Genomic DNA, 13,546 nt, shown 5'->3' on the forward strand with positions numbered 1-13,546 from the left:
AACCACCAGCAGTTCTCCTTTGGGAATAACAATGCAGCATGAGCTGTAACTTCTATTTCTTAACAATTCATATTAGAAGGTAAATGACTTGAGAGATGGCCATAAATAATCCTGCTTGGAGAATTTCGGGGAAGGAGTTTGTGGTGCCAGCTCTTTACTGGGTTTTCCAGATGCCGTGAAGCCCCATTAATTCACTGCTGGTATTACTGGGCTGGCTAATGTAGTAATGCAGTTCCAAACCCCTGCCATGGGCAGGGACACCTTCTACTAGAGCAGCTTGCTCCAAGCCCCTGTGTCCAACCTGGCCTTAAGCACTGCTTTCTGGTCTTGGAACTTTGATTCTTTACTGCAAATCCTCAAGGGATGGTTTCTTTTTGCTGACCTGGTGACGAGCACACCCTGGGGTCCATAAAGGAGCTGGGTACCCCCTGCAAATCCCCTGCTCTCATTCCAGCACCAGGAAACCACAAGGAATTTACCCACGTCAAATATCCAAGTGGTTGAAATGCAAGTGATGCACCCCGTAAATATTAACTCTTTACACCTATTGTACCCAATTCTTCCCAATTCAAGAGACAAATAAGGGGAAAGTGCTACTTAGTGGCATTTTTACTGCTTCTGACTTAAAACTGGCTTTCAGTGGCTGCTGTAGGGTCATGAATTAGCCCTGGTGATGCGGCAGAGGGATGCTTCGTATGGCACTGCTGGAATAGAGGTTTTCCAGGTTATTTTTTGCCCCTTTCCCTGCAAGATCGGAAAGAACCCCAGCTGCTTGGAGGAGATCAGACCTCCAAGTGCTCCTTCACACGTGCGTTGCTCTGATTGCTTTCATTCAGGCCTCCCCAAGCTTCAAATCACTGTAAGAGCTTACTCTCTTCGAGGGGGAATTTATCTTCCCAGAAGAAGGACAATTCTCCATCCACACAATAGCTCTGTGATTGCCAACCATTTCTCACTCCCCTCTTCAAACCTGATATATCTGCCATTCTTTCAGCATATCATCTCTCTATTTACACATGCAATCAGGGGATGGAGAGGGAGGGGGAAAGGCACGTTTCAAGCCCAGCTCAGGAAGTCGCATCGTGTGTCGACCTTGAGAGCAAAAATACCCCGATTGCAAAGAAAATGAGTGGTGAAGCTGATGGCGGGTGCTGGGCTTTGATTTTCACATCCTGCTGTTGTTGGCATTTGGAAATAACAGTATAAATAGAAATACACCTTTTTCTATCTATATTTATATAGATTTCTGTTGGGGTTTGTGTGCGTGTGGATACATACAAAACGCCATAAGCACTGTGGTGGCAACCAACCACTTGCTGCCACAAACCCAAGGTCAGATCCTGCCTTGGGATGGCAAATTTTGGCAAACCCAAGGCAGGACCCCAAAAACCTTTGGCCTGCCTGGATCCTCATCTCTCTTCCATTCTGCAATAAAAGAAAACCAACTCTATTGAAACAACCTCTGAAAATTCATGGTGTCCATGACTTTAAACTAGCCATGGGATGAACACACGGATTCCAAGCTCCCAGGTAGGAAATGCTGAGCGAGAGATGATGCATTTCTAGTAAAACCCGCTCTTAAAAAGCCATGAAATGGAGAAAATTTGGGCATATTCAACTGCAAAACCCCATTGCCGGAGCAGCATCTCCCACTGCATTCCCAGTTCTGAGACCAACCCATCCCAGCTCTCCCCAGCCCTCTAATTGAGCAACAGAAACATTGATTTTTGCAGTCTAGTTGCTAAATCACCCCCAAAGCAAAGGCAAGCCATCTCCATCAGACAGCCTGCAGTTCTTCAAGCCTTGCAGACGTTAATGGTGATGGAAGAAACTTGATTTCCAAAGAGCAACTCTTCACCCACCTATTAAATCCAAGTGTTTGCAACATCGATTCCATACACCAGCAGCCAAAATCCCCAGGCTTCTAATAAACCTGAGCTGAGAATTGCAAGCAAGCAGTGGCTTTATTGAACTGATTTTGCTTGTGTTATTACAGATGTCACTAATGACATGATAATCTGGCTTGTGCCGGGTAAGGGTCAGGTTATGTGTGACAGTGACAGTTGACTGGAGACAATAAGATTGATAAGGAAAAGATTAAAACCTTGCAGGGGATATGGGAATAATACATCAAGTAGTAAATCTGGGAGCTTTCCTGACTGTCTTGTCCAAGAGAAATGTCGGCAGCTTTGTCTCCAGGGGGCTAAGGAACGTAAAAATCCATCTCTCAGCAGTAAAAGACTGAGATGAATGAAGATTTAACAAGCACGTGTGCACCTCCACCCACAGCATTTCAGGTGGGAAAGGAGTAGGTTATTAATCTCAAGTGCTACCTGATGGATTTTCATAGGGCATTGAAGTATTTGCTCCTAAGGAGAGAGGAATTTCATGTCTGCTCTCCACATTAACAGGACATATTTTTAGATGAAGAGAGAAGTCATTTTTCAAAGCCATTTGAAGTTTGGGGTGGTTTTGTGCTCATCATTAGCTTGGGTTCCCTGCAAAAGCATTTCAGCAGCTGCAGTGCATCTGCAGCGCATCTGCAGCTCCTAAGAGCTCAAAGGGGTTCATGCACTGATTTTTCTTCAGCATCAGTATCTGTGTTTCGATGCTGCTTCATGATGCAATCTTCAGGGTCTGTTCTGGGACTGCTTTTGGGGCTCACAGAATCAACTAGGTTGATTCTAGAGGCAGAGCTCCCTCCTCTGTGGTCCAGATGCCCCCTCAAGGTGAACAGATTGCGAACCCCATTAATCAATAATGGCTTTTCAAGTTTTCCCAGTAAAAAACAAGCAGAAAACTGGTGTCAAGCAAGCACAGATGAAAACAAGCCTCAGTCTCCCACACCTCAAGAGGCTGCTGCATGAGAGAGTCATCACACAGTAAAACCCCCAATGAATTCCTGGCACTAGCACCCACTTTTGGGTGATGGATGGAAATGCTAAGGTATTTCATGTACAATTCCAACGTAATACGGTGGGGAAACCCAGGCTTAACCACATAGTCTTGCCAATATGACCTGAGTAGGTAAGAGCACAAGAAAGAATCGAGTAATTCAGCACCATAAAACCATGCCATGGTCTTTCCAACATATCTCGGTCTCACCAGGGAGCTGTTTTAAGGTACAAGGATAAAGCATTTTTGCTGGGATAAGCTGCATCTCCACCAGGAAAACACTAATCCAAGGTTGCTCCTGTAAAGATCTGCACTCCCTTTGAGTGGGCAAGGTCTGGGCTCATATTGATGCTCTTTAAGTACCTTTCTTTGGTCTGTTATGAGCTTGCAATGCTATTTTCTACGAGAAGAGGCAACGTCACAAGTTTTGCCTCTATGGAGACTACAAACATCTCCTTTATTTGTGAGATATGTGCACAAAGAACACCCTTATTTATCTCATCATCAAGAGCATTTCTGAAATGCTTCACTGCTGTCACGCTCTTCTCCTCATGCTGATGCCCATCAAGCTGAATACATCCATGGGGGAAAGAGCGGTGCAGTTCCAAGACTGGGAATTAGACTGGATCCATTGTCAGAAATGGGTTTCAGTGCAGTGGATCCAAGTTTTAGCAGTGCACTTGGCAGTTCTGTGTTAATGCTTGGACTCAATGATCTTAAAGGCTCGTTCCAACCTACACAATTCCATGATTCTATTAAATATCACTTCCTGTACCTGCCCCTGGATAATAGGCATTAACGTAGTATTGGACCAACTGTGCTGCTCTGCAGCCAACTAAAGGCAGCTGAGGAGCCTTGGGCAACCCCAAAACCCCACCACCCAGGAATACAACACGTTTTGATGCAAGACAAACATCACCTCTCATATCCTCGTCAAAAGGGATGCAAGCGTTACTGTGCGCGACGACTTGCCCGGCTATTGCTGTATTTATTCCACATGGCAGGCATGAAGCTGCTTATATCCACAGGGAGAAAAAGGCAACCCAAACGGGCAGGATTATTTCTTTTTCTCAGCTGTGTCCATCGATTCAGCTGACAACCTGTGAAATACAGTTAAGGAGCTTGAGTTTCTGTCGCCCTGCATCGCTCCAAGAAGGAGATTTCCTATCCTTTGATGTATCAGTTTTCCACTTCCAAATTGAGCCTGGGTTGTGGAAATAGAGGATTAACCACTATTCATGAGTATTAGCACAGGAAGAAAAAATATTATTGGGAATTTGAATTACTTATCCTGCTTTGGAATAAGCCTGGGGAGAATGAACACAATGTGGTATCGCTTTAAAAGCAGATGAATGAAAAAGAAGATGAAGTGCTCTCCGCAAGCAACATAACTTCAGCTTTGGCAGAAAGCTGTTTTCTAGGCTTAGATCATAAAGAAATACAGAGCTTTCCCAGTTGCTCTGATGCACAGGAAAGAGAATGCTGTATATTAGAGGTATAACTGAGTCCTGGCAGATTCCCACTGTTACCATAGAGCATCCAAACAGGAAGAAGAGTCAGTTGATAGGGAATTAATAAGAAGTTAACCATTAAGCAAGCAAGCTACCAGGGCTGTCTGAACACCACAAGTATCACTTGGGACATGGTGTCCTTGGCCACTCACTTGGAGACTCCTCCAAACGCCCAGGGCAGGGGGGATAGCTCCCAAACAGAGCAGAGGGCATCTGCAATGGAGATCCAATGGGAAAAACCTCAGTTTCTAAGAGCAATCTTGCAAGCCAGTACAAGAGGGTTTGATTTTAATAAACCAATCGACCCAAAGCAGTGGGAGATGAAGGTGCTACACAAGCCATTAGCAATGCCAGGCACACGCGTGCCAGCAGGAAGGCTCCATGGACCAGTATGTATTACTCATCCAAAAGCAACTTCTTCACCAAGGGAGCATTGGAAACAACCAAGTTGCCCACAGAGCTGTCATGGAGCTGATCAGTGGATGCTGGCCCTGGTGAGGGTAATGGAAGAGCTTTGCCCTCATCTAAATAGAGGGAATTCAGCTATAAAAGGAGTGTGAGCAGCAGCTCAGGGAGAGGATCCTGCCCCTCTGCTGTGCTCTGGGGAGAGCCCCCCTGCAGCCCTGATCCAGCTCTGGGGCAGCAGCACCAGAGGGACGTGGAGCTGCTGGAGCGAGGCCAGAGGAGGCCATGGAGATGCTGCGAGGGCTGGAGCAGCTCTGCTCTGGAGCCAGGCTGAGAGAGCTGGGCTGGGGCAGCCTGGACAAGAGAAGGCTCCTGAAGGGGAGACCTGAGAGCAGCTCCAGTGCCTGAAGGGGCTGCAGGAAAGCTGGAGAGGGGCTTGGGACAAGGGCCTGTAGGGACAGGCCAAGGGGAATGGCTTGAACCTGCCCGAGGGGAGACTGAGATGAGCTCTTAGGCAGAAGCTCTTCCCTGTGAGGGTGCTGAGGCGCTGGCACAGGGTGCCCAGAGAAGCTGTGGCTGCCCCATCCCTGGCAGTGCTCAAGGCCAGGTTGGACACAGGGACTCAGAGCAAGTTGCTCCAGTGGAAGGGGTCCCTGCCCGTGGCAGGGGTTGGAGCTGGGTGAGATTTAATGTCCCTTCCAACACAAACCAGCCTGGGATTCCATGATTAAACACTCCTGCTCCTTGGTGGAAGCAGAGATGTTTCTCCTGAGCAAGGGCAGGCGATGATGACCAGTGGTTGGATGCTCAACACACCAACAAAATCCCTGATTTAGCAGGTTAGGAGTGAACAGCTTTGCCCTAGTGTCCCGGATCACTTCCCATTTGGACTTCAGCGGTAACATTTGCCTCTGCCACATCCTCCCTTGCACAGGAAAACAAAGCTATTTACTATTGCCGTTACCACAGCTAAAATAAACTTCAGGCTGGAGACTTGGCTCCACCACAGAGGAGACCTCAGCCCCAGAAATAACTCGCTTGTTACCCCAGGAGGAAGGCAGCAGCACTTCCAGCAGAGGTTGGGAGGCATTCAGCCATGGATAACAGGAACACTAGGCTTCACTGCGCGTGTGGCAATGGCCTTACCGTCTTGAGCAGCGTTCGGTTGTCCCTGAGGCTCCCCACCATGCCAACGAAGGAGACCCCAAACATGGTGAAGCCCAGCAGCAGGAGGATGATGGCTGGAGCCAGGAAGATCCCTTCCAAGGTCTTGTGCTTTTGCCTCTCCACTTCGGCATAAATCCCAACGCACAGGATCGTGAGGCCGAGGATCTGCAAGGGAAGCACGGGATGCAATTCAGACTCCAGCGAGGACAAATAGAGGCTTCAAGGGAGACACAGAGGTGGAAGTTGTTCCAGACAGCCAAGGAAAACCCACTTAGCTCCGGGACATTTAGCATCCAATCCCAGATGGTGCTGTCAGCACTCGGAGCATCCCCTTTGGTCAGGGCTGGGCTGCTCCTCCTCTGGCTGAGAAGGGGATGTGTAATCGCAGTGTGATCAACACGGTTTTAAGCTTTAAGCCAGGTTTTGCTTGCTTTTTCCTCTCCCCTCTCTGCTTGTACCTTTATGGTCTGTCTGAATGCTCCACTTGGCCCTTTGATGGCCCAACACTGATTGACACCAACACTCCACCCTCCCAAACTCCACCCTTAGACAGAACCATCCCCAGAAGGACTCATTTCACTCCTGGCTTGAGCACTGAATTGCACCCAAAGCCACTCACCCTCTCTTCACACGCCAGCACCAACAATTAGACATGAAGCTCGCGGCACAGTTAAGAAGCGCTTTTGATTCCTGGATGAAAAGTGCCATAAAGAAAAACAACGGATTATTTAGGACACCGTTCCTCCCCTCTCTCCCTCTTCGATGAAACAGCTCTGATTGAAAAAGAGCCTAATGATGCAGGGATAAAACAGGCTCCAAAAAGGGCTGTTTGCAACCCTTCAGCTCCTTCCACATCAAAGCCAGCGCCGTTGCCCCAAGCGCTTCGTGCTGTCAGGAGCTGCTCCCATTGAAGCGCTTCGAGGCGAGCTGCTCCTCAGCCAGCACTGAGCTGACACCTGAAAAGGTCAGCAAGGAAATGGAGGAGGATCCGGAGCCATTTTCCTGCTGCTTTTTGCACCATCCCCATCCCAAATCACCTCCCGGCAGAAAGCCCCCAGCCACAGACCCCTGAGATCAAAAACTGCACCTCCAGAGGGAACAAAACACCTCTTTTCACTCCTTTCCCTATTCACCTTTCCAAGAAGCTCCACTGCTCCTAATGAGCTCACTCACACTCTTCTTGCTAATTCATGCCAACAACCCAATCCTTCATTTTCATGCACAGTCTTTGCTCTATTGAGGGGTTGATATTTTTCTTCTCTAATCCACCTGGACACCAGTTCTGGTGTGTTTGTGTAGCTAGTTTGTGTCTATCAATCACTGTCAGCTTCCAGGCTCCATCTCATCTATAATGGCACTGAAATCTCCCAGAAAACAAAAAGTAGACTTGTGGTATTTTACAGGCGCTTTAGTTATTTGAAGGCTTATTTCTGATCACAGGCTTTTAATCACAGCTTCATCTTTAGACTCTATTTTAAGCATCAGGTTGGTGCGTTGGGATTAGGGTTGATTTAATGTTTATCCCTTATACAGTGTCCCGGGAAATATATTTGGCTTGGAAGGCAGGGGGTAGACATTAAGGCACACCATGGCTATCCTGCTAATCCCACATGCCAATCAGAACCACTTTCCCTGTTTTAATTAATCCATCTGTGATGAGGGTAAGGGAAGAGATCATGGCAAGTGCACAGAGCAAACCCAGAGGGGGTACCAGGGCTGGATGCTCTGGCTGAGGAAGCAGCGTGCATGGGATGGACTTCACTGGTTGAAGGGGAAGAAACTGAGGAAGGTTTTAAGGGTGGATAAAGGTTGCTTAAAAATAGGTTTTCCAGGGTAGAAAGTACCTTTAAAAAGCTTAAAGCACATGGCATGCATGAAGCTGCTGCAGAGTGGTGCTGGTTCTTCCTCCCAACATCACCATGGCCATCCCCTTTGGCAGGGTAAACCCCAACCCGTGCTATGCTTAACACCCTTCTTTTTTGGAGGAGGGCACACACTGCTTATTTACCTTGCAAATGCAATGGGGAAATGTACCCTGTGAGGGTGCTGAGGCGCTGGCACAGGGTGCCCAGAGAAGCTGTGGCTGCCCCATCCCTGGCAGTGCTCAAGGCCAGGTTGGACACAGGGGCTTGGAGCAAGCTGCTCTATGGAAGGGGTCCCTGCCCGTGGCAGGGGTTGGAACTGGATGAGCTTTAAGGTCTCTTCAACCCAAACCATTCCATGATTCTATGAATATCTTGGCTCTCTCTTTGCTTAGCTTCTAGCTCAAAAGGTCACCCATCCCCTTTGCTAAGGATTAGTGCTGCAGGCTGGACCCCAGCCCATCTCCAAGCCCCGCTGGCTAAAAAGCATCCTCCAATTAAAATAAAACCCAACAGCTGCTCCTACTCAAAGCACAAGAAAGCATCTTGCAAAGCAACACCCATCAAGAGGAAGGGAATGGATACCCTGGCACATCTCCCAGCAAAGGCAGATTGCAAAGGAAGGCTCGCTGCAATATAACAAGGTTTGGAAGAGCGAGCAAGGAGCGATGCTGTTACAAGATAAGTGGCAGAGGGATTTGGATGGAAAATAGCTGGGGAGAAAGGGCAACATTCCCCAAAAAGCAATATTGCTGTGGAAAAAATGATGGATCTGGAGCAAAGCAGCGACGTCAAATCCTGTAAAAAACTGCAAGGGGAATAATGATGTATTCCACCAAAACCTGCTCAGCCCATCACCCCTTGGCCGGAGATGAGCATCAGAAGCAGCAGGAGAAGTCTGCATCACCCCTTGCGTAGCCTGGCTGCCCTGGTTTCCATCACTGGGGTTCTCTGGGGGTTGGTTTTGCTGTGCAAATTCAATCAGCGCGGATATTCCTGATTCCTGGCATCACAACCCTTTCCTACCACCCACACTCGATGACATAGGAAGGCACATAATGAAGGTTGCTGGTAAATCCTCTGTAGTTACATATTAATTGCCTGGTGATCACCTCAATGAAGTGCAAACACCAGGATAGGCAGCAGCAATTACAACTGCTCTGTAATGCAGCTCAGGGAACAAGCAAACCTCCACTTACCCTCCAACAAGGGGCTGATCACCCACCCCATTTCTATCTCATAACAACCACACCATCACCACAGGCAAAGCCAAGGGGGTGGCTGCAGCTCTATCAGCCCTCATGATAAAGGCATCCTGCATCAATTCTCCTCTTTTAAGCTGGGAAGAAATCACCTTTGGTTTTAATTTCAGCCCTGCTTGATGTTATTGCTGCTTGGAGCTTGTAGGAGCTGAGCGGGCAAGGGATGGAGGACAGCAAGGCTTTTTGTGCAACTCCAACTTAGCGGGATAGCGGAGATGCTGCTTTTCCTCTCCATGTATTTCTTCATCTAATGGCAAGGAAAGAGATGGGGTGGCAAGTTAGGGATGTGGGAAAGAGAAGAGTTAAAGGTGGAAACCCCTGTCCCACTGATTGTAGAGTCATTTAGAGATCTGGAGGTCAAGAAGAGGGGATGAAAGACAATTAATGAATAGGAAATAATAGAACACACAGCTCAGGGTTGCTGATAGGGTTGGGGGGGTTCCAAATGGGTGGCTTGAGCTTTAAAAGAGCTTTGCAAACTCCCAGCTTCAAGCCATGGGCTTGTGCTTGTGATTGCTTCTGATCCTTGCATTGACTTGACTTTGACACAGAGGCAGCTCCCCACACTCACAAGAGAGCTGCATAGCCCTTCCAGTGCTAACAAACGACATGCACAGTCCTACCCTGACTTAAAACCCCACTGCTCACCTAAGAGATGCCACATTCCCCTTCTCTGAGGCTCAAAAACACTCAAGTAACAGGAGTTACTCTGTGCCAACAAGTACCATGAACCCAAGGGGACGTTAACACAACTTTAAATGGTGTTCAGTGGATGAGCCAAGGCCATACCAACACCAGGCAGATTTCTCCTTACTTGGGAACACCAAAGAGTCACGATGACAGTGGCTTCAAACCCACACAGACCCCATCAGCCAGATGATGTTGAGTCAGAGCTCAGCGGTCCAGGGAGGAGCACGGGGAATGGGGCATCGCTTTATCCTCCATCCAAGATGACCAGAGGCACCAAACCAAGGGGAAAACTCTGGTTTTCCAAATCCTAGCTCACAGGAGAACCCTTCTTCCCAGATTTTGAAGACCAAATGGGCAGACAGGGCTCTCCTGCTCCTCCTCAGGAGGTTTGATTGTAACGTACAGGTGAGAAGTCACGATACAGGGAAGTGCTGAATGCTTTTAGTCATTGAAAGATAGAATCATGGGATTAATAATACAGCGATTAAGTACATCATAGAATGCTTAACTGCTGATGGCATGTAGGAATGTGAAAAATATGGTTTTATGAGGGTCAATTAAACCAGCAGTTCTCAATTTTATCGGAGAAGTAAGACAAGGAAAGAAGCAGCTCTTTAAATCTGTGCTCCACTGAATCCTTGACAATGAGGATTAAATCTACCTGTATAAAACCAGCTGCTCCAACCTATGATGCTCAGACATCTCTGCCCTTTGCTCCGTGTTTGGTTTAAAGCCACTCTCCGGCTTATCCCACCTCTAAATCAATGCTTTCTTCACAGGAAAGCACTGGAAAAGATCTAGCAGCACTAAATCCAGTTTTCTGCAGGCTGGGACAACACTAAGCTATAAACCAGTGACACATCTCACCCCAAACCTCCTCAGTCCTTCCTGGTGATCCAACTCAAGTCTTGTTCCACTGAATCTTTACTTGGGAAGGGTTAAAAGCCTTCATGCAATACAAGCGAGAAGCCCCCACACCATCATTTCCTGTCGAATGCATTTGGTCAGAGGGAAGCACAGCCCTGGTCACATCTGGTTTAGAGGGCTCTGAAGGGTTAAATTAATACATCAACATGTGCAGATGAGGCCAGAAGTAGGTCATGCGGATGAAAAGCTCACAGGAGCTGAGCAATCACAGAATCCCCACCTGGTTTGTGTTGGAAGGGAGCTTAAACCTCATCCAGCTCCAACCCCTGCCACGGGCAGGGACCCCTTCCACTGGAGCAGCTTGCTCCAAGCCTTGTGTCCAACCTGGCCTTGAGCACTGCCAGGGATGGGGCAGCCACAGCTCCTCTGGGCACCCTGTGCCAGCGCCTCAGCACCCTCACAGGTGCCTTATCTCCAGCCTGAAGTTCCCCTGTATCCATACGGATTCAAGGTGACAGTGTCCCCATGCAAGGACCATCCCAGGCTGGATCAGAGTGATTCAGAATGGGGTTTTTTGCAGCTATTTCCCAGACGCTGGGGAATTGAGTCTCTTCTTGCTGGTGGACTCTCCAGAATGTCCCACTGAGGCCCCCAAAACATCCAGGCAATTAATAAGCCTCTGGCATCAAGATTGTCTCATCGATCATCTACATTTGCAAGGTGTAGCCCCGAGCTGGGTTCAGATGGAAAGGGAAAAGACGACCTTCCATTGACTCCCCATCCTTTAAAGGCATCTGGGGAAACCTCAACCTGAGCAAAACTCAGCTCTTTAGAGAATCCAACCCCACACTCATAGGATTCATCTTGTAAGAACAAATATTGCACTGTCTTCAGCCCAAAACTCAAACCACAGCCACAAGTGGGTTAAAGAATCTGGGTGGTTTTAGCGTCACTGGGTGCAGCAGGAGGCACACGAGGGTCCTGGCCACGCAGTGGGAGATGCTTGAATCTCCTCTCCCATTGGAAACCTTCCTACCCAGCAGGTATGAAGAAATCAGTGAGATATTCTACAAAGAACACCTAATTCTTATTCCTTATTCTTTATTCTTATTCTTTATTCCTTACTCTCCTTCATGCCCTGCAATGGGCACAAGTCATTTGGTGCAGGAACACAATGGCTTCACCATCTCCAGCCAACAAGAGCCAGCGCTGCCCTCCCAACTGAGCTCATTCATTAAAAAGAAACTAATTAATAAGGAAATAAGAAACCGTTTCCAAGTGCTTCTGACCCTGGTTAACACTCACAGCCTGCCTGGGAAGTCACGTAGGTATTTCTGCAGTGACACCTGTACACTGAGGTGCACATTCCGCTCTACACACCCAGCAGGCAGCCATGCAGGGGCAAAGAGGATTATTTAAACCTCAGCATGAAATATCAGTAAATATGGGCTGGGTTATGCAAGATGAACTCCATCTCTCCTGCATTCACTGAGGATGCACATGGGGTATTTATTGTGCTCCTCTCCTCTTTCTGACATGTGCTAGCGCCTCCCAGTTGCCAGAGAAGCTTGGCCCCAAATGGAGCTCAATGGTTCAATACTGCTTAAAAACAAGCGTTAGTCTGACCTCTTAATATCACCAACCTGGCCAAAACAACCCCCGCTCCATGCCTACATGCCTGTTGAAGGAGGCAAAGGCAAAGGCTGAGAGGGGCAGGGGGGATCCAGCTGGCATCACCACCCAACGGGTTCTTGTGTGATAAAACCACGAAATCTCCTTGTTTCTGCCCCAAATGCAACTCGCTGCCACAAGGGATTTGTAAGAGAACTTCTAGGGAAGGGCAGTCCCAAGGAGGTGATCTTAAATGCACCAAACCCCTTTGTTTCACCCCAAATTCCCATTCTGGACCCAGCTAGCGCCAAGCACGAGTGGCTTCACAGCACCGGGTTTTATCCCAAGGATCTGGCTCCTTGAAAGGGGAAACGTGGATGCTGAAAAGTAAAATCCCAGCTACACGGTGGGAGGGGAAACAGCAGGAAGGACACAAAAGCAACCGGAGCACCTACCGAGAAGAGGGTGGCATAGGTGGACAGGGCGAATTTGATGCTGTAGTAACAGAGGTGGGAATCCCGGCACTCGGCGGCTGGAGCCATCCCTGCGGCTCACAGCTGGAGGGCTTCGGCTCGCTGCCCGCCGGCCCCTGCCCGCTCCAGGCAGCTCGTACTCAATGCACACAGCAAGCCTTGAACTTGGGCTGCTGCTCCAACTTCCGCCTGGCAGGAGCAGAGAGCAGCCGGGGGGAAGGCAGCAGCGGCGGTACGAGCGGCCGCGTTAACCCTTTGCTGAGGTTGCTGCTTGGCTCTGCTGCCGAGAGCACAGCAAAGCTCTCTTGAATCACAGAATCACAGCTGGAAGGGAGCTGAAAGCTCGTCCAGTTCCAACCCCTCGCCACGGGCAGGGACCCCTTCCACTGGAGCAGGCTGAAGCAGCTTTACTCCAATAACTACTCCAACTGTTGCTGTATAATTTGATTCTCTAGCAAGTTTTTAACAGCGAATGGATTGCAGTCGGGGCTGAAAGAGCCTGCTGCAATCATGCAGCAGCAAAGGGGGAAGTGGCAGCCCAAAATCCAGCCAGAACAGGGACAGATGCACCCCAGGCAGTCGCTCAGAGGCCAGCAATGACCAGACGTACCTGTTGTATCTTGCTACTGTACGTAACACCTCCCTTTCACACCACCTTGAGCTGCCCAGCCCTTGTATGAGTAGGAAGAAGGAAAGAGAAACGATTACACACAGGCTTGGTGTGGTTTAATGTTTGGAAGACAAGGTGTGGGGAGCAAGAAACAAGCACCAGGAGACCTCATGGCTCTACAACCATAGCACTA

General features: G+C 48.7%; 1 protein-coding gene across 3 annotated transcripts in view; it reads right to left on the reverse strand.

The window, feature by feature from the left end:
* The window catches only part of LOC134170936 (tetraspanin-15-like), a 40,805-nt gene extending 27,880 nt beyond the window's left edge, over nucleotides 1-12,925 (reverse strand). For all 3 annotated transcript variants that reach the window (XM_062632740.1, XM_062632739.1, XM_062632738.1), the window contains exons 1-2: nucleotides 12,726-12,925; nucleotides 5,958-6,143 (exon numbers count right to left, since the gene is read on the reverse strand). In XM_062632740.1, the coding sequence (XP_062488724.1) occupies nucleotides 5,958-6,143; nucleotides 12,726-12,812 (273 nt within the window). In that variant the 5' untranslated portion in view covers nucleotides 12,813-12,925. The remainder of the gene's footprint in view (nucleotides 1-5,957; nucleotides 6,144-12,725) is intronic.
* Between the last annotated feature and the right edge of the window lie 621 nt (nucleotides 12,926-13,546).

This window comes from Pezoporus occidentalis, unplaced genomic scaffold (assembly GCF_034315485.1).
Source record: "Pezoporus occidentalis ecotype Australia unplaced genomic scaffold, CSIRO_AGI_Poc_V1 ctg396, whole genome shotgun sequence".
Lineage (NCBI taxonomy): Eukaryota > Metazoa > Chordata > Aves > Psittaciformes > Psittacidae > Pezoporus > Pezoporus occidentalis.